Source organism: Engystomops pustulosus, chromosome 1, assembly GCF_040894005.1.
Source record: "Engystomops pustulosus chromosome 1, aEngPut4.maternal, whole genome shotgun sequence".
Classification (NCBI taxonomy): domain Eukaryota; kingdom Metazoa; phylum Chordata; class Amphibia; order Anura; family Leptodactylidae; genus Engystomops; species Engystomops pustulosus.
This window is the reverse complement of record NC_092411.1, coordinates 145,278,373-145,304,371: the sequence shown is the minus strand read 5'-3', so window position 1 is coordinate 145,304,371 and position 25,999 is coordinate 145,278,373. Positions and strand designations below refer to the sequence as shown.

The 25,999-nt window shown below is 41.2% G+C and overlaps 1 protein-coding gene across 2 annotated transcripts; it reads right to left on the bottom strand.

Moving 5' to 3' along the window:
* Positions 1-5,287: 5,287 nt before the first annotated feature.
* ARL9 (ARF like GTPase 9) lies at positions 5,288-23,691 on the bottom strand. Of its 2 annotated transcripts, none has more exons than XM_072155461.1 (4): positions 22,547-23,691; positions 17,004-17,175; positions 7,991-8,166; positions 5,288-7,820 (listed from the first exon to the last, which is right to left on the bottom strand). In XM_072155461.1, exons 1-4 carry the CDS (start codon positions 23,582-23,584, stop codon positions 7,629-7,631), a joined length of 1,578 nt encoding a protein of 525 aa, XP_072011562.1. In that variant the 5' UTR covers positions 23,585-23,691; the 3' UTR covers positions 5,288-7,628. The 2 variants fall into 2 exon arrangements, with proteins under 2 accessions (XP_072011562.1, XP_072011571.1); XM_072155470.1 differs by lacking the exon at positions 22,547-23,691 and adding an exon at positions 18,424-18,539.
* Positions 23,692-25,999: the final 2,308 nt, after the last annotated feature.

The window sequence follows — 25,999 nt, the reverse complement described above, 5'->3', positions numbered from 1 at the left end:
CACCTTCAGTTTTAAAATGTACAATTTAAAATATAATTATAAATTTCATTTCCTCGACCCAAGTGCGTAATTTTACATTTATCTACATTAAACCTCACAACCTCAAAAGCGTCTGTATCAATTAATTTACAAGACTTAGTATATTCTGCACAAATTGAAACGCTACTGTGTAAACCGTCTATGAGGAAATTAATAAATATTTTAAAAAGAAGTGGTCCAAAAAAGAAGTAACTCCTGTGAGATCAACCGAATCTGAGTATGTACCATTCATGAAGACCCCATTACTGAGCCATTTGCTAACCAAAATACACAGATTTTCCCCTAGTCCCAGTAGTCTCATTTTATGCACCAACCTTTTATACAGCACTGTATCAAATGTCTTGAAAAAGTCCATTTATACAATATGATCAGCTTACCCAGGACCATTCTAGAACTTACCTCCTCATAGAGGCTAATCAGATCAGTCTGAAAGGACCGATCCCTCATAAACCCATGCTAATGATGGGTTATAGGATTATATACAGTGAGATACTCCAGAATAGAATCTCTAACAAACCCCTTAAAGGGAACCTGTCATGAGGAGACCCATTTTTAGCACTCCCCCAGTCCCCACAGAGCATAGTACATATGCTGCCAAAGTGTTTTTGTATAAAAAAATATGTTTTACAGAAAAAAAGATATGTTATATTGTACCTTTCATTAGCATCTGCTGTGTGACTAGGCAGTTGCCAAAAAGGAGAGTCTGGAAAGGAGCAGTCCCCCCCACCCTTGGGAAACATGTGACCTTTTCAAATATATGAATAACTCCCCACACACGGGATTGGCTGTAGAGGAGCAGGGGGCGTCGCTAAGCCAAGTGATGGGTGTTTTCATATATTTGAAAAGGTCACATGGACTAGCTGTTCCCCAAGGTGGGGGGGAACTGCTCCTTTCCAGTCCCTCTCATTTGGCAACTGCCTAGTCACACAGCAGATGCTAATGAAAGGTACAATATAACATATCTGTTTTTCTGTAAAACCAATTATTAATACAAAAACACTTTAGCAGTGTACATACTATGCTCTGTGGGGACTGGGGGGAGTGCTAAAAATGGGTCTCCTGGTGACAGGTTCCCTTTAAATATTTTCCCAACAACCAATGTTAGAGTCTTATGTCTGTAGTTTCAAGAATCGCTTTTTTGAAAATTGTCACCACATTTGCTATGCACCTAACATGCAGTACCCAGGGATGTATACCATCTGGGCCCAATGATTTTCCTATTTTAGCGGGTTTAAGGTGGTGCCGCACTTCTTTCTGGGTTAAAGAGGCAACATTTAATGAATGATTACATTGTTGGTGATAATGTAATCCACAATGGGAATTTTCTGGGTAAAGACAGCATTCAATAGACTGGTCCTTTCCTCATCTCAGGCCATCATGACCCTCAGGTTGTGTAGTTTGAAATGCGTTGGTCCTCATCGTGCATCCAGTTGATTTCTACAATTTTAATGGAACAATAAAGACTGTGTGAGTTTTAATCTAATCTTGAGTGCCAAAGAATTCAACTCTTTTCCTTGGATTTAACACTCCAGATCCGCCAGGGATTCTTTCCCCTCTCCTGTGCATCAACGGAAGCCATGCGGAAATTGAGTGAGTTTACGGGGTTAGATTTATTTGCAATTTATAATTTATTTCCTTTTTCAATGTTGTAAAAAAATGGTATAAATGGTAATAAAAAGTAGCCAAACTTAAATTTATTATCTCCTGGGCAAGTGCTGTTGTCCAGTGATGACAGGGGGGCCCTTTAATTTAAAACACAACCTATTATGTATATTCAAAGCTGAACACATAGTTTACAATCAAAGAACCTGTACTCTCTGCTTTTCTGGGCAGAGCTGTGATAGACTTTAAGTGGACTAATAATGCTCCCTACTGGCCAAATGAGTGAGTTACAACAGTGCTGCTTAACTCAGCCTTTTTTGGTTTGTTAGTTGTCGCTCTAAATAAATACATAATATTATCATACATACCAAACTTTTTAAAGGAAACCTACCACTTGTAGTGGCAGGTTTCTGATGGAAATACCGGGCACCAGCTCAGGGTGAGCTGGTGCCGGAGCTTATTTTCGTTAGTGTTTTAAACCGCGGTATAAAACACTTTTTAAACGTTATAGCCGGCGCAGGCAGGTACGCGCTGGGCGCTTACCATGCGCGCGGCTCTCATTCACTTCCTATGTAGCCGCGCGCACGGTAAGCGCCGAGCGCGTACCTGCCTGCGCCGGCTATAAAGTTTAAAAAGTGTTTTAAACCGCGATACCGCGGTTTAAAACACTAACGAAAATAAGCTCCGGCACCAGCTCACCCAAGTGGTAGGTTTCCTTTAAGTTTATATTTTAAAGAGAGCTGAATCCCATAATAAGTACATGATGTAAATAAAGAATAAAAACTAGCCATGCAAAATTTAGATGTAAGTGCAATCTGAGATTATGCATGACACTTGACCCTAAAATGAGAAATAAAAATGGGTTCCGGCCAGGAGTCCAACAATGACAGCGATGAAGAGGTGATGCATTTACTTTTTTTGCCTACCATTTTGCCCTGTTCACATTATTTCCTATCTTATATTTGTGATATATATTGTAGTATAATAATATAAATTTAGGACTATAAAGGACCCCACTGTACCCAAACAGCAATGATGCCCCCACTGTAGCTAGTATAGTAACAGTGCCCACTTCATGTAGCCAAAATAGTAATAAAGGTCCAATTCTCTCATACTTACACCCCTTGCTCCTCCATACATTATGTCCTCAGCCTCCATCCTATTATGGCTCTCCCTCACACTAGCGAGCGCTTCCAATGTAAGGCAATAAGACACTTAGTGGGCGTAAAGACATGAAGAAGCAGTTTAGTGTCAGTTATCCTAACTGTATCAGGGAACAGGTTTAGGATGTATATAGCACACTCAATAGGGATATCCACTTGCAGCAACAACCCAGCAAGCCTCCTTACCTTTTCCCAATAGGGCTTAATAAAGGTGGAAAAGGGAGCCATTCCCTACACCACATGAATGTATGCAGCTATTCCATTGTATGATACCAAGTCATCAACATTTTTTGTAGAGTGTGTAAATTGAGGACTCCCTTTTTATATGCCACTGCTCAGGGGTAAACTAACACCCCAACCAGAACTCCCAAAAAGTCATATAGGAATGCATGGGGAGGGAATTATTGGAGGCATTGTTCAGAATATCATATATAGAAGATATAAGGCCCTTAGTAGATGGACCTTAAGCACAGATCATTTCAAAAGGAGTGGGACGAGGGGTTGGCTCCGAGCCTAAAACAGAAAAACTAAAATTCACAATTCGACAATATGAGAATTTCCCTGCAACTAAGGAGGGATGCTTCTCAAGTAATGCTGAGAAAGGGAGGCGTTTCCTTGTAAACGGGTCTAGCAAATCCCTAATCTTAAAATGCCTGACTGAAACCCAGATGTTGCAATCGGTGAAAGAGGTGAACAAAGAAAGGCCAAAGGGAATTGAACCCACATCTTAGCCAGATATCTCTAAGCTCATAGGTCCCAGTAGGGACTGTGTGTGTGAAAGAGGGCCCCATATCAAGGTTTCGGGGTGAGAAGGTGCAAGCCATAAACTTTACAATTCCGTCAATCTATTATAAGCATATAATGTGGTCCAGGATGCACTTGGGGTGGGTGGAGAAATAGTGCATCTTCAATGCAAGACCTCATTGGGAGTCCCCTACTGTCATCACCGACCTGGGGATCCTAAGTCTTCCTCCATTCCAGACAAAATCAAGACTTTAACAGAAAAGGTCACAAATAAGCCTGGGAAGTATGCAGCGACTCATCTTAGAAGGTATATATGTAGAGGTGTCCATTTTTCAGTAAATTTCCCAAAACATAGGGGGGGGAAATTTGCTTCATACACAGATCCATAGGTTGGGGGTAAGATGAACACCCAGATATTTCAAGGAGGTCGCTTTTCAAGTGTAAGGGAAGGTCTCTTGCAGGGCAGCAATTTCCTTTAGCGAAATGTTAATAAGGAGAGCTCCTGTTTCAGTTTTATTTATTTTTTATTCCAATAAGGCGCCATATCGGTCTAAGATGACATGTAAAATCAGGAGGCCCACCACTAGATTAGATGGCACAACAGAACATCGTCTGTGAATAAGGAGATCTTAAAAGTCGTGCTGTGGACCTGAATTCCTGTGACATCCGAGCATAATCTAATCTCAATGCTAAATACATATAACAGGGGGGAGAGCAGGCAACCCTGGCGCGTGCCATTTAAGATTGGAAAAAATGTGGATTTGGCATGGGGGAGCCGCACTGCTGTACTACGTGAAGAATACCATCACTGTACATCCTGGATGAAGGGAATTTGAAACCCAAACCACTGAAGGGTAGCCATCATGAACATCCAATTTAAACACATCAAATACTTTTTCATCTAAACTCAAAAATATCACTATTTGTGTTGGGCACAAAGGTGTAGTGTGAGGGTTGTATTTTATACACGTGAGGGTATAGGGTGGTCCGTTTTTGTGTGGGTGGTATATGTTACGTAGGAGCATTTTCACCTCTATAAAATTACTCCCAGGTGGTGAAGAAAATCCACTGTCTGTTACTGATCTTGGAGAGACTATTTTGTTAAAGGGCTTATCATACTATTAGAAAAATTAGCCGGCAGGCTGGGGAGGGCTTTTAATAAAAAAATAAAAATAAAGCTTTACTCTCCCCCTCCAGGGCTCCCGGTCTGGCACACCTACCCGTCTCCTGTCCCAGGGCCTGATGCAGTGCTGGGACAGAGGGATGAGTGGGTGTGCCAGGTGCCCGGAAGCTGCCGGAGAAGAAATATTATTTTTCTTTTGTTTTACTGTATCAGTTATCATCCCTGATCACTGATCAGCAAGTTAGGGCCTAACTTGCTTTGTGGGAAAAAGCCCATTAAATTATTTGAACTAAAGGGGATGTCAATAGGCAATTCCACTCATACAGTGTTGGGCTGAGCACTAGTGTCCAGAGTGGTTTAGATCCTCTAATATGAATATTGTCCACAATTTACTTCCCCTATCCATCAATTGTACCAGTTTTAGATAAAAGTTTTGTTTTATTTTTATTCTGTTCATTTTATTTGGAATGGATGCATAAGAAATTACCCTAAACCTGAAAACCTAAATCGGAAAATTACATTTTATAGGCAATCTTTGACAACCAAAGTATTTGCAATGCTTTAGCAGTATGCAAATAAATTAAAAAAATATACTCTTCTAAAAAAAGACTCTGTCTAGCGCACAACACTTATGAAATTCTTTATTAAAAACAGTTAAGATTTCTTGTTACAAGAGCAATGTTAATGTGGCTTCCTGGCCGAATTCTTCTCAGAATAGCCTATTGATACTTATCTTATCAAGCCCCATAGCACTACTCTACTTCCTCAACCTGTCTCAACAAGCAAGAAAAGCAATTTACTAGAGGAGGTGGTTCACCAAGATACTACTGAAACCCAAACAAATTCAAATAATGAATTTAAAACATGAATAGCCATTTCATATCAGGTAACCAGGTTAGAACAATAAACATATGACAAAGTGCATTTGCATTATTTTCATTGCATTCATCCGTCTATTTGGTGAAGTCTCATTTCTGACCCTGAGTTATAGATGTAACAGTCTGTATTCAGAATCCACTCTTGTTGGGTGGTAATGTACTGTAACTCTAGGCATAACCAGGCAGATCTGCTCACAGTTGGTTTTGCTTTCTTGGTTGAAGCCTCCCATACCTTTGTATGTAATAGCAGTACAATGACAGTTACATATTACATATCCAAAGGCAATATTATAGAAGCAGAAAAATTAAAATCACCGCCTGCGTGACCACAGAGCAAGTACTGCAATACCAATATGGTGGGGCATCACAGACCGAAGTGTTTACATCTGATGCTAATGCCAGCCATCATATTGAGCCAACTATTTGGTTTTTTACAGACTGTTAACAGTTACCGCCAGTGTTTGCCTTTATCCTTCCACCAACCTTGAGTAGAGAAGCAACCTACCACTCAGTATTAGGCCTCCCGCACACAAACATATTTTTCCTATGACCGCAAAATACAAGTCTCCTGGCTGTTTTAAGGAGTTGTGTATCAAAAGTATCTTACCCGATTCTGAGCCATTTGGCCACAAAACCATCTGCACGTGCACAAAAAAACATTAAGGATGGCAAGTTATGTGAATAGTTTGTCCCATCGTCCCCTAGGAGTGTCACAAGATTATGTTACCTAGCAACTGACCCACAAATACAGACTGCACATGGATGACACACTGTGTGTCATCCGTATTGTTCACAGTCCTATAGACTTTTATGGAATAGCAGAGCTACAAATACAACCAGTCATAGGACTCGCTCTGAGATGTTTCTTAGAGGCACTAGGCTCAGACACAGAGCTGTGTATATTAGCCCACAGAAAGACAGGAGGATGCAGGTGATCCAAAAAAGTAAGGTTGTATCAACTATGTTTGTGTGCATGAGGGCTAAAAGTAACTGGTAAGTTTTGATCCCATAAAGTGGTGCATACCCCGTGCCCCTTCTACAAAATCCAAAACAGTATTATAAGACATAGTTGTTTTCTCCTTAGCATGACCTGCTAGAAATATGAAAGGACTTGACTCAAAACCACCTGATTGGGGAAAGGTTTGTGATCCTGGGTGGTACTAACAAGATTGGTGATTTGTGCAAATGCGTTCCTTTCCCATTCAAAGTCTATGGGCAGAGGAAGATTGCAGTGTGCAGGACAACTACTGTCTGACACAGATTGAAGCACAAATACATGCCGGTCTCTCCATTTATTACCTATCCTGTGATTACGAGTCAATCCTTACAAAGTCAAGTAAAATTATATTGTGCAAGACATCCTAAAGACCTTATAAAATAACAACCGATCTTTAGCATAAAAAACTCATGTGACACAAAAATTGTCAGTATACTATTCATTAACCTATAAAAGCCTATAATTCTCTCTAAAAAAAAAAAAAGGGACATCACTGAGGCACTGTTTGTAAAATTATTCTTTGACTGGGCCGTGATGTCCTAGCTCCAAAGGGGAACCTGCATAAACACTATTAAGACCCCAAAAATGGATTTCCCCAATTCACACAAGCTTGAGTATATACCCATCACCCCATTCATTAAAACTGTTAAAGCTTCGCAGAACGGTCCGTTATTAGAAGGAGCTGTTTGGTCAAAACCACTCTAAATGTTCTAAAAGGAAGTTATTACCCTCCTGCATTAGTCAAGATCAATATCTTTGGGTAATAACCTTATGTATCCTGTGTATTTGTATTTCACTTTAAAGCACAAATCTTAGATGCCGTTCTAGATATGAACTCTTTGGGTTATGCTCTTACTGCTACTCTTTACTGTAAAAACTAACTGGTGCTCATTCTATTGTAATACTTTATTTTCCCACCAGGATCAGTGCAGGGATAATGAAATATTTTCCCTATTATTATTACTGGCATCATCAGTGATTGATAACATCTTCACCAGGGACCTTTAAAATTAATCTCTAAGCTATCCAAAAAGGACGCCCTTGATTTTGGTAAGCAAAAATATTGATGAGTGGGAAAAAAATTATTTCATTTCGGCAGAGTTTTCTAGAAGCAGCTGTGCAAGAAATTCCTTTGTGTCTTGGATCCCAGAAGAAATCTCAGATCCGTCTTTTGTCACGTATGTTCCAATGAGAAACAGCTTCCGATTTTCACAGATCTCCGAGAGTGCAAGGGCATCATGAATCTCAGGAATATGGTGGGCATTCTGTAAGTCCTACCGAGACACCAAAAATGAATGGATATTATTCATGCTTGATATCAACAACAATGAAGGTTCAATATAGCATTATGGAGTTTTATTGGTGTATAAATATATAGTACAGTATAATAACATAATAATAATAATACAAGTTCAAACATATTTGTAGGAACATGAGTGAATACCTGTTTATTAGCAAGTACCAATAATGGAACCACAGAGTCTTGCTGGATCAGTTGATGAAGATGTCTTTTTGCGAGTGGAAGACGACCATGATCAGCAGAGTCTACAACGAAAACAACCGCAAATGCTCTAGAGAGGTACATTTTCCAATAGGGACGAAGCTGCTCACTGCCTCCAACTGTTGAAAAACATAAAAAATTGTAAAACAGTCTGAATCTACACAGTCTCAAACAAGAGTGAGCCTATGCGTTGCTAATGTTCCAACAGAAGAACATGATATTACTAGTATGAGCAAGTGATATGAGACCCTTTTGTTCTCTGAAAGATTAGTCACTTCCAGTGGTATTTGAAAGTGGTATTTTCCCCCTCTTATTCACTACATATGCATTGCTTAGCCAAGCCCAGTGTTCAAGTTCATGGGACTGGAGGAGGACTGCATCAGAGACCCACAAAATGAGTTTTAGGCTGTAAGCCATCTAAGGTTAATGGTTTTACATTCATCTTTTTGTAGGTCTTATTCACTTGAGTGTGATTTCCCCAGGGAGTTATGGTATCATGAATTAAGGTGAATAGTGCTCATAGCTCTGATGCAAATTTGGGAACTGCATATGAACAGAAACATGGATACAAAAGTTAGCTGTCAGAAGTTGGATTTGAAACCACCCTCCAGTTGAGTAACAGAATACCCATCTTTTGGGAATAATACTTTGTGGAGTCTGGCATCTTAGACCACTCCACAACTTGAAACACACTGATGGCGGCCACTGCTATTGTAGGGTATAAATTCACATATCCAGAGTCACACATATAAAATATAATGGTATAAAAGGAGAGGAAAAACGAGTGAATCACAATTAACCCAAACCCTTTATAAAAAACACTTAAAAGTACACGTCAGGCACGCTGAAGAGGAGGAGAGGTGAGCGCTGCTCACCAATTCCCTCTCCATAGAGCCACACAGCCATTCTTATGCCCAAACATAGAGCAGGTTTATCTTACTATTGGCAACAGCTTGGAAAAACCAGTGCTCACCGTAACGAGCCCAGGTGCTATAGTCACCTACGGGGCATGTATATCCAGCCGCCCCCCCCCTATACGTTCGTGTAAATGCAGCCCTTCCCAGCGCAATCGGTCTTGTGGTGCAGGGAGTAACCCACGTGTTCTGTCGCGAATAGGCGACTTCCTCAGGGCAGTATATAACGGATGCTGAACTGTGCATCAATGACCTTGATTGAGGGATGTAAAAAAAGAATAGAATGTAAGTTTCTGCAAGCAAGGCTCTCGCTCCTATCATTATATGACTATGTAATGACTGTGTAAGGTCTTATTTTATTTGTATATGTAACCCATGATATGTAAACTGTAAAAATGGCGATAATAACAGGGTAGTAGCCCTGACAAAAATGGGCTAGGAAAAGTATTTAAAATATTATTTTGAAATTGAAAATTTCCTACTTTTTCCATACATAGTCATAACAGCAAAAAAAACTTGATAACTAACATTAACCGAATGTCTGCTTTATGTATCCATGGTTTTTCATGCATTCTCTCATTTTTGTAAGATGTTATGGGGCTTTGAACTTTAGGTACGATTTCTCAAATTTTCATAAAAAACACAAAATCACGCTTTTGCAGGACCTGCTTAGATTTCAAGTCACTTTAAGAGGGCTAAATAAAAGTAAAACCCCATAAATGACCCCATTATAAAAATTACACCCCTTAATGTATGTAAAACAACTTTCATGTAGGTTGTTAACCCTTCAATTATTTTACAGGGGATAAAACAAGATCGGATGCAATTTTGAAATTTACATTTTTTTTAGCTAAATGAATGTGTTTTTAAAAATTTTTTTCAAAAAATGTACAAATTCTCAGGGGATAAAATACCAAAACTGTCCACAAAGTTTGATACCCAATCTCTCCCGAGTATAACAATACCCCATATGTGGTGGTAACCTGCTGTATGGGCACACGCCAGGGTATTAAAAGGAAGCTGCGCCATTCAGAGCAGATTATGCATTGTCACATTTTATTGGCTATACAATCTTTTTTTGGGGGGACATTTGGACAAATAAGGGTTTATTTTTTGCGACATTAGATACACTTTACAAATACTTCATTTAAGCGGGTCATTAGCTCATTGATCAGATTTTATTAACTCTTAAATGTATGTAGGAAAAAAAAATAGTTTTGGTTTCCTTTCTTCTTGTATTTTTTGGGGGTCATTTACCATACCATAAAAATATCATATTATCTTTATTCTATGGATCACTACGTTTATGGTGATACCTCATTTATATAGTTTTTTAAATATATTTTTACAATTTTACTGAATTAAAACTAATACAGAGAAAATCTCATTTATTTTTGTATCGCCATCTGTACGGAGATATAACGCTAATATTTTTTGGTTGACAGAGCTGGTTTAGGGCTTATTTTTTGCGTGTTGAGTTGTTCTTTTCAGTAATACCATCTTGGCGTACATAACGTTTTTTGATCACTTTTTAGAACAGTTTTGTGAAGCGATTTAATGAACAATGTACATTTTTGGCATGTTTTTCTGGTTTCTTTTTTACGGCGCTCACCAAGCGGGTCCAGTAATGTTACTGAGTTATTGTACAGATAGTTACAGACGCAGCGATACCAAATATGTGGATTTTTTCTGGTGATTTTGTGTTTTTTTACTTTATTAGATATGTATAGGGAATGTTTGTGTTTGGGGGAGGGCACGGGAGGGGGGGGGGGTTGAGGAGGTATGGGGGTGGTGTCGGTGTGTCCAATTTAGCGCACCAGACCAGCTGGCACCCCATGCTTCTGGCACCGTTCAGGAGCCGGCACCAGAAGCATGACGTAATAATACTGCAAATTGCGGTAACGCACCTCCCGCCATGCAGTATCATTACGTCAAATGTCGGGAAGGAGTTAATCTCAGAGCGATAAAAGAGGCAATGGGAAAACCATAAACCCTTCCTCTCACTGTGGTTAAAGGTGCTCTGCATGTTCAGACCCAATTATTCTAACATGTTGAAAGAAGCAACCACATAACCTTCCTCTCACTGCGGTTTCATTTTGGTATCCAGAAAATAGACCACACTCTCCTGGTCTATGCCAAGCCATGCAGGATCCATGACTGGTTCATCTTAAAGGGGTATTCTCGTCTGGGCATTCACATTCAGTTTGATACATCTGCCATGTATATACATTTCTTTAATTAGATGTTATTAACAAAAATGTTCCTGTGTGAAGATAATTTCTCATAAATGTCTCCATGTTGTCCCTTAGAAACTAGATAGCTTCCTCGGATATGGCCACCTCTGCTGGAGGGATTGCACAAACAAAAAGTTTTTGTACATGAAATGTCTGGGAGTTACTGTATGTCCTACAGCCGTCCACTGGTAAAGATTGCTGAATCCAGGTGGTAAGGCAGGACTCTATAGCGTGCACTCTGACAGCACACTTGCCACAGGGCAGGACAGTACCCTCAAGGCATAAAAGGCAAGCTCAGGCCACATGTTTAATGTAAACACCTAGAAATTGAACAGGGAGGACCCATCGTTCAGTAACAGTTGACATGACAACAAATAATCTTCCACCATGAGAGCCACAGTCTTCTTCCTAGTACTATGTGCCACATCTGTTGTTGGTGGAGGTTGAATACATTTGAACATATTTGAAAATAGCATTCTACATTGAGGCCATGTTAACTCTCCCTCTCAAGGCGATGCCAATTCTCATTCTGAACTGTCCACTTCTTCCCCCTCACGGCGCCTCACTGTCTGATGGGAACCCAGCCAGTTCTGGTGCCTCCACCAAAGTTTACTTGTGCTCCCTCATTTTTCTCTCACACCCTACTGATGAAATAAAGATCACTACACTATCCTTTTACGATCTGGGCAACATGTCATTGCACAGGCACTGAAGCATGTATTGGCTAATGTGGGCAATGCTGCCTAGAGCAAGGATAAGCTGCCCTTGGTGGGAGATCTCTCCTCCTCCGCATCTCCCCAACCACAATCCAGTGATTTCAATGAGTTACAATGGATGTCACCCAGTTGCAGGAAATTTTCTCCTCCTCTTTCAAAACTGTCCACTGGCTGGATAGTGCAGTACCTAACAACCTGTCCAGCAACCCACCCTGTGAGCCATGTGTGGACTGGCTTTACATGTGTTTATCTTCCTCCTGTGCCTGAAGAGCTTTTCCAAGCAGCATGAAGATGGGGCATTGGAATGAGGCAATGGGTGGGAAGGCAAAAGCTCCTCAGCGCAGATAGGCGAGCAGCAGGCTGAAAACACCAAAAATGTGCACACACACCACAAACTTTATGTAGCAGTAGGAGGCAAGGAGTGCAGTCTGGCAATCCTGGGTGGTGGCAGAATGTAAGCCAAAGTACTTCCTACCTAGGGCTCAGTCACCACTACATCAACTCAGTGAGCTGTAACGTCCCTGCCCATGTTTACTTGTTCACTTGACAGTTGTGAGGTGCCCCTCAGGACTAAGGGTGTTGCACAGCGCACACCTGATTCTTTGCATAACCTGTTGGTGCAGAGCGGAGATTGCCTACCAATAAAAGTAGTAGCGGCTGGGTCTGACTTTGGGACAGCAGCTGCCATAACATCTTTAAAGCTCTCCGTTTCTACTAGCTATTTAGAAATGCTCTTATTCAGGACCAAAGCTTGTGTATGACATGGACCAAACTTCCCCGTAGTCTCCATTATTTGTGGGTTAGAAAGCTGAAGACATGGTGTGAATAGCTTGGTGATGGTGACAGTAGTGCTGTTGGCATCACATCCTATCTTTGCGGGGAGACAGGTAGTCTGGGCTCAGGGGGTGGTGGTTCAGGTTGAGACCAATGAAACAGCAGAGGGAGCCTCTGGTGTTTGGAGGCTTTTTTGTCATATCATCCGCTGCAGCTCATGTTTACTTTGCAGGTGCCTGGTCATACACTAGGTGCTCAGATTGTTGAGACGTTGACTACATTTCCTAGACTGACAGCACAGGGTGCAAAAGACACATGTTCTGTCTTCTGCACTCTTCATGACATGTAACATACAGCTTGTGCGCTGGCCTTTGTGTGGCAAGTCCCTGGATAAGCTAGCCGTTGCGCCTTGCCACCATTTAGCATTTTCTGATGACTGACAGGGGCTTCCTTGACTACCACCTCTTCATCCGTACTATCACTGCCTTCCATGCATGTTGGGACTAGTAGCTCGACATCACCCCTGGCACCTTCTACCCGTGAGCACTTACTTTTGCCCTACTTCTCCATCTGCACATCGCAGAATGCAACAGCAGTTGGCAACTGGGTTTCATAATCATTATCATAGATATCTTGTGATGGTCCATCTTCTACACACTCAACCCCCAAAAAAGTTTTCAACTCTGTCTGCAACTGGGGCAGGTGTATGGGCCACAGAATCCATGCTAAGAAAGTCAACATACAGCATGAGTGACTGCTCCATGACTTTTGTCTGATGCGGCATTGTTGTTAAGAAGGGGGTGAGGTTGGGGCTGAGGACTTTCAAAAGAAGTGGAGCATGGTGAAGATAATCCCATGGATGGCACTCTCTGCAATGTAATTGATTAAAGCCTCAACTCTGTGTGACCTATAGGGGCCAGCAAGTATACACTGTATTGTATGTTCACTCCCTGCAGCACCAGCTGCATGACAACAAACAGCATCACCACGGCAAATACTACCAAGACTGGTAGTGTAACTGAACACTGTATAATGTGTTAAATGAAGAAGATGTGCACAAAGCAGGGGTGCAAAGTAGTCCTACAATATAGTCGCAAACAACAAGAACAAGGACACAATTGCACTTTGCATACCCAATAAACAAATTATTTTTATTAGTTCATAGCCACACAACAAAACACATTAAAATGTATATATGCAATTAAAAAAAATATTCTGGCCATGGTCCATGGATAAGATCATCTGCTATAAAGGGGTTCCCCTTCACATAGTATTATCTCATATGATAGGGCCCCTGAGGAAGCCAGACACACTGGCAATACGTGTGGGGTCTTCCCTCATCTCTTGGACCTTGTAAACTTAGTGACTTTGCAACCTATGCAATTTCTATGATACTTAGGGACTGGTATCCATTGTTTTGTGATATACAACTGTATTGTATTTATATATTTGATGCACTTATCTTGTATGTATTGGATCCTTGAGATATTACTAAGTGAAGTGGAACCCCTATATGGCAGATGATCTTGGACCAATGCATACATGCATTTGAATGTCTTTTGTTGTATAAACTATTAAAAATTTTTTAAGTTTATTAGGTGTGCAGAGTACAATTGTGCCATTGTCCTTTTTTGTGATGCGGTAAATGAAATTTTAAAACACTTAATAAAGTCTTTTTTAATAAAAATTATTAACTGAAGTAAAAGTCCCCTTAACATCAATCTACCCTATACACATTTAATAAAGTACAAATCATATAAAAAACCCCAACATATTTGGCATCGCCACATCCGTAGCAATCTGTGAACGCCGTAAAAAAAACCCTGAAAAACTATAAAGTATACATTTCTCATAAAATCCCTTTACAAGAACGTTCCAAAAATGGAATAAAAGTTATGTGCGCCAAAATGGTACCACTGAAATGGGCAACTCAACTCATTTTAAAAAATTGCACACAAATTTGTTTTAACCCCTGTAAAACAATTAAAGTTATTTTACATACAATGAGGGGTGTAGGTTCTATAATGGGATAATTCATGGGGTTTTACTATTATTTAGGCCTCTCAAAGTGACCTGAAATCTGAGCATGATTTTGAGTTTTTATGTAATGAAAAATCAAACCTAAAGTTCAAAGCCCCATAACATCCTGCATAAAAACCATGCCGACATAAAGCAGACATTCGATGAATGTTAGTTAATAAGTTTTTTTGCAGGTATGACTGTGTTGAAAAAGTAGAACATGTCAGATTTGAAAAAAATGGGCCCTGTCAGGAGGGTGAAAAGTGGCTTCGGCGGAAAGGGGTTAGTTATCTGACAAACCAAATTAAGGTTGTGGCAACTTAGGGCATTTGAATTCCAATTGGCCTGATGCCCTATGCCAGTGGTGGCGAACCTATGGCACTGGTGCCAGAGATGGCACTCAGAGGCCTCTCTGTGGGCACACAGGCTTTCTCCCAGGCACAGAGTTTACCAGACATGGCATCTTCCTCAGTCAGTCCAAGTAGTGCCCTGCTATTTTAAAGTGACCCATTCTGTGCTGCTTGGTCCTGTCCCAAGAGTGAAAAGGTGTGGACAGGGTCGGTTTTGAGCTCAAAAATTCTGGTAGCAATAAGTTTGTTACTGCCTAAATTGCTGTATTGGCACTTTGGGAAAAGCTAGTGCAACCCCGGGGCCTAGCCTTTTCTTGTGGCCTGGAGACAGCCGGGGCCCGCAGTACCTGAGTGGCTGGCGGTTGCGGCCTAGGCACGCTAGTGTCACGGTGCTTGGTATGGGGAACTGGAGGGCTGTCCTACAGCCTGGCAGGTCTCCAGCAGGGTGGTGTTGGCAACAAAATGATGAGGGAGAGGCTGCTATAGCGGTTCTCCCTGGGGCAACCCTTTGGTGTCTAGAGTATGAGTCTCTGTGTGGTGGATAGGGTGCCCGTGATGGTGACAGCCGTAGTAGCAGGGACCAGACGGAGGCAGACATTGAACAAGAATAACTTACAGTTCTTTATTGGAACCGACAGGAACAGTAGCAATGTGCCTTGACAGAATGGTAGAATGCTGGAGATGTAGTTGGAGGGAGTCACAGACCAGGGTGTTCAGACTCCCTGGTCTGACTGACTGAACTGCACTCTAGAAGTTTCCTGACCAGGGGTTTTGTTAATCCCTCTGGTCAGGTGGTGGCTACTCCTCCAATTACATATCAGCTTACATCTCAGCTCACAGAAACAAAGTATAACACCTGTGATTGGTTGCTGGAATTACATCACAGAAAACAATTAACTCCTGCCTTACCAGGCAGGCTCTACCACTGCAGTGCTCATCTGTGTTATGTAGTTGTTATGTAGTGACCTGCTATGGGGTTGAACAGACCCTTCACAGGCTGCAAGCTACATGGTGGGACGTATTCGCAACCACCACTATGCCTTGCATCGGCAAGAGTGTTGCACTAGTTTTTTGGGGGGTCTCAATTTGGGCACTCGATCTCTAAAAGGTTTGCCATCACTGCCCTATGCGTTTCCATGGAAATCAGTAATCAGCCCCCAATGTCGCGCATTTAATGCAAAACACCGAGTGATAGTTACTAATTGTTACCAAGGAAATACATATGCCTCTTTCCAAACCCTGTCCCCAGGAATTTCCATTGTTTTTCAGTTTACACTGACTGCAAACATTATGTGCTCTTTCAAAGTGACTGCTTGTCCAGATAAAGGCTAAAGGGTGACCCTATCAGCCATTGCTAGAGAACTCTACAGCTGGAATTGTTTGCCAGTTTAGCACTGAAAAGGGTAGAGATCTGTCTCGTCATGCAGACTCACCTCTGCTGAGGAGCCTGTTGTGTGAACAGAGGAGAAATGGTCCACAGTTCTTTTTAGCGATGACAGCAAGTTTAATTTATTTTGATCTGATGGGAAACATTTTGTTCGTCTGCAAACTGTGGAAAGACTGAACCCAAAGTGTGTAAAGAAGTCGGTGAAAGGTAGTGGAGGAACTGTCATGGTTTGAGGAACATTTTCTTCAACAGGAGTTGGGCCTATCATGCATCAAGTTTTTTTGAAAAATAAAGGTTTTATGTTGCTATACTTCGGTAATTTTGTAAAACACTGTTCTAGTGGCATGGTGTACCCCTTACAAAAAATCCTTCAAATGTTGATCAATGAAGATTGCTTTACATTTTTCACATGTCCCACCTAGCCAATCATAGCAGCCAAGGGGCTGCTCAACAGTCACATCCTTTGTTCGCCAATCTGACTCACCCAGGGTATTTAGTAAAAAGACTAGGGGAGGAAGGAGAACCCTTGCTGGTTGTGGTTGAAATAAACAAATCAACTTACTTTCCAAAAACTCCATTTTAGAATTTCCATTGCTGATGCACATTGCGTTCACTCCTTCCGTGGGAGTTGTAATAATTTTTCCTTTATTTGCTCCAACGGTGTTCAAGATACTTGTCTTCCCAGATCCATCCAATCCAAGGACTAAAACCTGCTTGCATGGCGCGTGTTTTTCCTATCAAAGATACAAAGCAGTCAGAAAAAAGTTAGGTCTTTTGGGTGTGAACTTGTGTAGCTTATATTTAAGTAACACAAGTCTAATGCCCTATAGAATATTCCAACGTTTATATGCATAATGTACTCATAGAACCAGGACTTGGCAGCTGCGTACATACGGTAAATGGAAAGCAAAATGTTGTCCTAGTACTGCAGTTACACTCTTAACCACTTAATACTCGCAGTATCAGGATTCTATGGCAGTCATTTAAGAGTAACAGTTATTTCAGATTATTTTTGATATTGTGGGGAAGGGGCAGCTATGAACATTTTTCTAATATACTTCCTCAACAAATTCTCCTTAGTTTGTAGAATAATATCCTACATTGCAAAATATATCAGTGTACAACTTTATTCACTATTTGTAGGTTTTGCAGACAGACACAAAGGTGTTGTTAAAGATGAGATATGACTAATAGGCTGTGCAATCTATTGTGACTTATAGCATCATGTGAATAACATTAAAATAATTGGGATTCTGGAATATATAAAATGAAAGATCATTTTTTGTACCCAAACCTAGGCACCTTAGGGCATAACACATGTTATTAGTATATATATATATATATATATATATATATATATATATATATATATATATATATATATACAGGCGGTCCCCTACTTAAGGACACCCGACTTACAGACAACCCATAGTTACAGACGGACCCCTCTGCCCCATGTGACCTCTGATAAAGCTCTCTGGATGCTTTACTATAGTCCCAGACTGCAATGATCAGCTGTAAGATGCCTGTAATGAAGCTTTATTGATAATTCTTGGTCCAATTACACCAAAAATTTTGAAACTCCAATTGTCACTGGGGCAAAAGAAAAAAAATTGTCTAGAACTTCCATTATAAAATATACAGTTTCGACTTACATACAAATTCAACTTAAGAACAAACCTCCAGACCCTATCTTGTATGTAACCCGGGGACTGCCTGTATATGCCAATCAAAGTTGCTCAGTTTCATACATGTCATTTGTGAATTATGATATATTGTTAATGTCCCATAAAAGAATCTTTAGTGAGCCACAACCATTGCAATATCCACAAATCCATGAATGAGTGGGTCCTATAATTCATGCATTTCCTTCTTTCAATAATAAAGTAAAAGTCATAATAAATATATACAGAGCATAATGCAGAATAATGTCTGAACTAAATGTAAACTACAACATTACTGAGAAACACACAAAACATTACCATCCTTTTCTTCACTGCTTCTTGTATGCATTCACAACCATATTATTTGCTCTTGTTCTTAAGACAATAACAAGTTTGGAGAAGATAGAAGAGTAGAATTTAAATGTGGTGACGTTGATAATGGGAGCTGCCATTAATAAGATTTGGCTAATGCAGTTAAATCTAATCCAGCTCTGACCTAAAAGCAAACACACCTTTACGTACCTTGATATATATACTGTGCATCATGATAGCAGAAGGAAAAGGAAAGTAAAAGCATGATTGGTGAAATTATCCATTACAAGGATAAGGATGGTTAGATAGATAGATAGATAGATAGATAGATAGATAGATAGGCCCAAGGCTTGACCAAACCCCGAATTATCAAATAAAAAAAATAAAAAAAAAATCAGACAGCAAAGTAGAATACATCAGATTTTTTCCTGTATTAGACAGAATGGTAGACAGTAAAAATGAGGTTAAATGACATATATAGAATGATAGAATGTATATAGAATGTTTAGACATTGAAAAACTGAGAATTTCTCAAACTTCCTCCCTCTGTAATATATACTATCCTTCTCTGTATTAATTACTTTATAGAGCTTAGTATCATCTGCACATATTAAAACTCTACAGTAAGCGGCTGCATTCAGACGAACATGTGCCCGCAGTACTGTAGCACGCCAGGCACATGTTGGCACACGGGAGAGGAGGAGGGGGTGAGCGTCGCTCAATCCTGCCCCTCTCCATAGAGAAACATCGCACACAGCACTGTAATATGGGACAAGCTCCCATTGCCGTATATACGTCCCCCAGCAGCCATGTGAATGTAGCCTAAAGCCTTTACTATGTCGTAAAAAAATATTTAAAAGAAAGGGGGCCCAATCCGACAATTAATGACAACCCTCAATTTCTAAGTCAAATACACAGATTTTCTCTGGGTCCCAGCAGTCTCATTTTCTGTACCAACCTTTTATGTTGTACTGTATCAAAAAAGCCAGTCATCATTTAATACAGGACTTACATTATTTCTCATTGTGTTATCCATCATAGGATTTTCGTGGGTAAAGACAGTTGAGAAAGCGACTTACAATAGATGGGCCCTGTCCTCATCTCCATTAACCATGCCCACCTCTCTGTTTTTTAATTTCTCATCATTTATATATTCAAAAAATTATTTGGGATTATTTTACATTTACTTTTAAAACACACAGTTGCCTCTGTCTCTTGGGAATCTTAAATGATGTTATAAATAGCCACTATGACAATGTCTTCTTTCGGTTTGTTCTTTATGACACCCGTAAGGGAGTGATTGTGTCATGGAAGGATCATAATCCTCCTGCTTTAAAGCGTTGGATTGTACTTTTTAATAGTTTTATCCCCCACTATCGTTCAGTATATATAAACAGGAAATGTTGTCAGAAATGTGATCATATTTGGTTGAGGTGGTGCACAAATGAGCGTGATGAGTGTATTAGCCTTGTGTGTGGTGTGTATGTCTGTCTGTATGGTTGCTTGCTGTTGACTATGGTATCACTGCTATACATACTCCCATTTTGGAGATTGATACTACTGAGGTGGGTCTATTATGCTGTTGAGGTTATGTTATGTTTCCATGTATTCCACTGCTTTCCGGCACATTATGTTATATTGTAGTCTCTGGAGTACTGTTATGGTTACTTTATAATGTTGTTCTCTATATTATGCCGTTTCTCACAATGGTCACCACAGAGCTCCTGAGCACGCGCTTTCTAATCAGAATTTTTCCAGAGGCTATGGAGGGGGATGCATGTTCCCTAGCAGTGAAGCAAAATGAGGACAAATTCCACATTAAATGAGAAAGCAAAGGCAGAATATTCCTGTCAGAAACTCACAGTGTGCACTCACCCTGGCTGCAGTTACAAAACCTCTCATTGGAGATCATAGAGATGAAGCCAAGATTTAAAACGGCTCCTAACTTGTGAAAGAAGCACAGATATGGCTATGACCGAATTGTAGAATGAAGTAGGCAGGAATGCGATGAGGAAAACTCTAGTTTCAGCGCAGAGGGAATTGAAGAGGATGACGGGGCTACCAGCTTTGCCTCCTACTTAGCTACGAACCCCTCCATTGGACATGACAATAATGTCAGTTGTGTCCATCACGGGTTGGGGAGCATATCCCACAATAGATGCTATTAGAGGTGTGAGGTCACAGGGGGAAAAACGCTTCACTTATACGCATTAGAATTAAGAGCTTCAAAACTAGCATTTCCACAGATGGTTAAAGATACAAATTCCCGTCAGTCTAATCCAAATGGCCAATAAAACACCTATAGCTTACATGAACTAAATGGTGGGTAGACAATCAAAGATATTGTACCTATAATCCTTAGAATTGTGGAAATGGGCAATAGAAAACAACACAGATTTGAGAGCACAGTACGTACCCAGTCACTTGAACGAAATTTCAGATGCAACGCCCAGACAGAGGTTATTATAAGAAACAACAGCCTTAAAAGCCCAGAGTTTTGCCAAAAACAAATAGATCTATTTGCACCAGAAACGACAACCCAACCTCAGTCGCTGGTAGCGAGAACTTTAAAGGCATGTAGGATAGATGCTCTATCCTTCCCTCGGGAGGGTCTTCAAGACCTTTATGCCCCCCCCCCCCACATGAATTTAATTCCACATATACTGCAGAAGGAGGAGATTTCAGAGTTAGTCCTAGTTTATCTGGTAGGTCTGGTAGTTTATCTTACAGGCAAGGTCGATGTATCCAAGACTTTACAAGATGAAAAACAGGTAAGAAACTTCCCCTGAGGAAGACGTCAGAGTGTATACAGGGTTGGAGGGACCTATTAAATTAACTCCCACAGTTAATGGGGATTGCAGACTCAATCAGTTATTCGCTTACCCAGAACTGACAGAACAAACCAATGAACTCCTAAAATGGTCCCGAAGACCAACAACAGGTTCCAGCAACACATCTCTAATACATGAATTCCAGTTTTGGCAAGTGCAAGATTCCCCAAATATATGGACTTTACTAGCATTCCTGGCAGCAAAATATCAAGCAGCTACTGCATCAAATACTGATTCTGAACTTAATATTGTTATTCCTTAAATGGGAGCTATTGCGACCAGCCCCATAGTTCTTAAATAAATCTATGTGGGATGTGGAATTATTGCTGAATTACTTAAAAGGGGTATTTCCACGAAGAAAAGTTTCTTAAATGTACTCAGGATAACAAAATACCATATTCTTTAATTTATTGCTTTAACAAAAATACAGCATTTTACAGATATAATTCCAATCTGTCTCTATCAGTCCTGGTTGCCCCTAATTCCCGGCTCTGTATCTGTTGACATAAGGGTCATGGCCATTTTGTTTTTCTGACTAACGCCGTGGAGCTAAGATCTCTCTCTGCTTCCTGCACTCTAGCCCCTTCTCTTGCATTCCAGGATGAAGATCGTACTGGCTCAGACACTGACTTCTGCCGGCCGGCAACAGCAGCCACCCTGCCAACCCTAAATAATGGTTGTTAGCCCTAATAGTGTTCTCAGAATTACTGAAAATTTCTATCTTTAAATAGGATCACCAAGACCACAGAAGCCAACCACGCAGCAGGACATGGCTGAAAATAAGAAATCTTACAAATAGTGACTCCAAGAAAATATAAGGATATAATATAAATATGTAGGGATAGGCACTGGTCACACATTGCACTTGGAATACTTTTGGAAACCTATTGTTGCATAGATGCATTTGGTGAAACTACTCTGCAAACACTTGTGTTTACACCAAAACATTTAATATCTAGCAACATGTTTTGTCTTTTAACAAACTCAACACAACTGAACACAAGTGTTTTCGTCTAAATGCGTACGTGTTCATGGAGGCGTTTCACATAATGCGCTTGTATTCAGCTTCAAAATGCATAGGAACAACATGTGAATGTGCTACTTACAGGGCCGTTACATGTTTTGCTAATGTTTCTTTTGCAACAGGTCAGCGAATGCCGTACATTGCAACGTCTAGGTTGCTACAAATGGGATTTGCCAAGTCCTGGCATTTTCCAGACACAACAAAGCATCTCATTGGTCATACAATGAGGGTCACAGCTAAATATTGCTGTGTACTTCCTGCTTCAGTTTCTCACCTTATGTTGTGTATCACTGATTCCTTTGTCCACAGGCGAATGGTGTGCCTCCTCTGTGGTCTGTATTGAGGTGCGGTAACATTGCTCTTGTAATGCTGAGCTTTCCACATTGTGACATTTCTCCTCATTTACAGCAACATTTGGGTTTGCATCCTTGTTCCCATGTGTAATCTTTTGTTCTTGAGTTATAGATGTGACTGGAGCTGCTGCGCTCTTCTTTTCCTCCTTTATTACAGATGTGACTGGAGCTGCTGCGCTCTTCTTTTCCTCCTCTATTACAGATGTGACTGGTGCTGCTGCGCTTTTCTTTTCCTCCTGTATTACAGAAGTGACTGGAGCTGCTGGGCTCTTCTTTTCCTCCTGGATTACAGAAGTGACTGGAGCTGCTGCGCTCTTCTTTTCCTCCTTTATTACAGAAGTGACTGGAGCTGCTGCGCTCTTCTTTTCCCCCTGGATTACAGAAGTGACTGGAGCTGCTGCACTCTTCTTTTCCTCCTTTATTACAGATGTGACTGGAGCTGCTGCGCTCTTCTTTTCCTCCTTTATTACAGATGTGACTGGAGCTGCTGCGCTCTTCTTTTCCTCCTCTATTACAGATGTGACTGGTGCTGCTGCGCTCTTCTTTTCCTCCTGGATTACTGATGTAACTGGAGCTGCTGCGCTCTTCTTTTCCTCCTCTATTACAGATGTGACTGGTGCTGCTGCGCTCTTCTTTTCCTCCTGGATTACTGATGTGACTGGAGCTGCTGCGCTCTTCTTTTCCTCACACGCTGGTGAGGCGCCTGATAGTGCATTCTTCTCATTCCCTTGTGAGCCATTTGTGCTCCCTTCATTCTCTACTGGAGACACATGTTTGCCTGCATGTAACACTTGCTTTGCTTCCTTATACTGCTCACCTATTATGGAGGCATCTGATACAACTTCCTCCTGGGCTGCCCCGTGTTTCTTAGCTTTCAGGTACCTCCAGGTCACCAGGGCCACCCCTCCAGTAGCAGCCAGCAGAGCAGCAGGGAGCCCCACGCTCCGGAGGGCAGACATCCTCCTCCTGGACCTAACTATCCCACAGAATGCACACAGCTACATAACTATGGCAGATGCTACAGCCTGGCTGGAGAAAGGACCTTCGATGATGTCATGGTCATGTGATGCGTGACATGTTTGGGCGGGTTCAGACTCCGGGCTCTGGTTATGAGAGGTGTCAGTAGTAAGACGAGTTTCTTGGTGTTCTCTTATGTTGCTGTGACTAAAATGAATTCCATTCGTGTGAATAGGTGAAGTGTGAACACTTCCATTAGTTTACAGGTACACAGTATATATGTAGAAGGTGCCTGTATCACAGCAGCGTGTGGTAGGACTGCTCTGAATTCCAGGACAGGCGGGAGTGGCAGCACTCTGACTGGGCACTGCCTTCCACAACAAGGCTGCATGTTTCCACATGTCCATTCCTCTGCGGGCTGCACAGCTACTGCTGTTTTAGGGACTTTCACATCAATCTTTATGAAGGCAAATGCTTTACAATTAACCAGGGGAGCACAAACTTTATTGGTCTACCTCTGAAGCCGGCTCATACAACGGGCACATGAGGAGCATGGCTGCTGCATTGGTGGAGTGGTGAAAGGTGAGTATTGGAGTTACCCTGACCCTATGCTGTGCTCCCAACAAGCGCAGCATATGGGCAGGGAGCTGGGCCGGATGACATAAGGATGTGAACGGGATTTGACACCAGTTCTGTAAGCAGATACAATGGGGGACATTTACTACGGCTTTTCCGCTGGTTTTGTGGCACTCTCACCATTTATTAGCTGGCGGCTTTTACATAAAATGTTGGTTTCTGCACTGGCTTAGTTACTCAGAAAGGAGATACATATATGTAATATTGTGGAGCAGTGCAGATACTGTATATTTCTGGTGCTGAGACCATTTTCTGTCTTGGAACCAAAATCTGTCCAGAGTGCTGCAGAGTTAGTCAATTAATACATTAATCATTATAAAATCATCTTTTCTTTATAATGTAAATGAGGCTGGTCACATGGTCAGAGGCATTGTAAAGCATTGCTAGTGTCTGTGCTTTATCTGCTGACATGCTCTCCCTTGTAATACACATGTGTGAGGCAGACATCAGCTACACATCCCATCCAGGTCAACATCTGCAAAGAGTTTGTATGTTTTCTCCATGTTTCCTCCCACACTCCAATAAACATACTTTTAGGTTGTTTAGATTGTGAGCCCCATGGGACAGGGACCAATTTGTCATGCTTTGTGCAGCACTGCGTAATCTGTGTGCGCTATATAAATAAAGAGTTATTATTACAAAAGTACCTGACATGTTCTGCTATAACATGGCTGCCTGGAGCGGTTGTATCTCTCCTATACACACACACTGGCTGCAGGGGGCACCAGCAAGCACATGGAGGAGCCATTACACCTCACACAGGCTGTCAGTCATGTATATAAGAGTATCTCATACACACAGGCTGCAGAGGGCGTGGCCACCAGCAAGCACATGGAGGAGCCATTACATCATTATACAGGCTGTCAGTCAAGCACTGGGGGTGTGGTTGTGCCTCCCACTCATAAATAAGCTTGATAGCTGGATAGCTTTAGAAAGCCCATAAAATTTGGTAAATCATAAAAGCAACCATTTTGTGAGGAGCTCTTTTTTTCCTCACTGAAGAAATCCGTAGACACTCTCCTGGCCTCTGTCTGGCTAATGTAACTATTTTGAAGACACCGGCGTATGATAAAGTCCCTGCACCTTGGGATACAAGTCCACATGATGAATCAAGGGTGTAGTAATGCCCCTTGCCAGCCCACTGTGCCCCCCCGCAGTCTCTTCCCACCCACTTGCCATGGAAGTGGCATAACGAGGATTATAATCATAACACCTGGCGGTTTTCAAGGCATTGAGATTATGTCAGGCCTTGTATACCAGAAAACTGCTGTACAAGCCATGATATATGTCCCCCTTGTACAGTACCGAAATTGTGATTTGGAGTTTTTATCCTTAAAATGGTGGTGGAACCTCCTTAACTCTCTCTCTTCCCCTGACTTCTATCCCTTATCAGTCAGTTAAAATGTTAATAAAATCCTTTAAAGTCTACCAAGGAGTCCATCCCATTTGGTTTCTCTATGTGGCAGAGATATGAGCTGTCTACCAGACCCCACACTCTACACCAGGGGTTCGGAACCTTTTTGGCTGAGGGAGCGATAAGCACCACATATTTGCAATATAATTCTGCTAGAGACGTACAGTATGCTTAAAGGGACACTGACAGAACAATCGCTCCAGCAGTCATTAGTACAGAAAGGAGTGTTCCTCTCTGCTGTAATAAGCCACCACTGGACCAAAACAATGGTAATTTACATTCGGTACATCCAGTAATACTAATCTACCTACAGCCACCAACAGACCAGTAATACATCTACTTACAGCCCCCTCACCCCCAGAAAAAC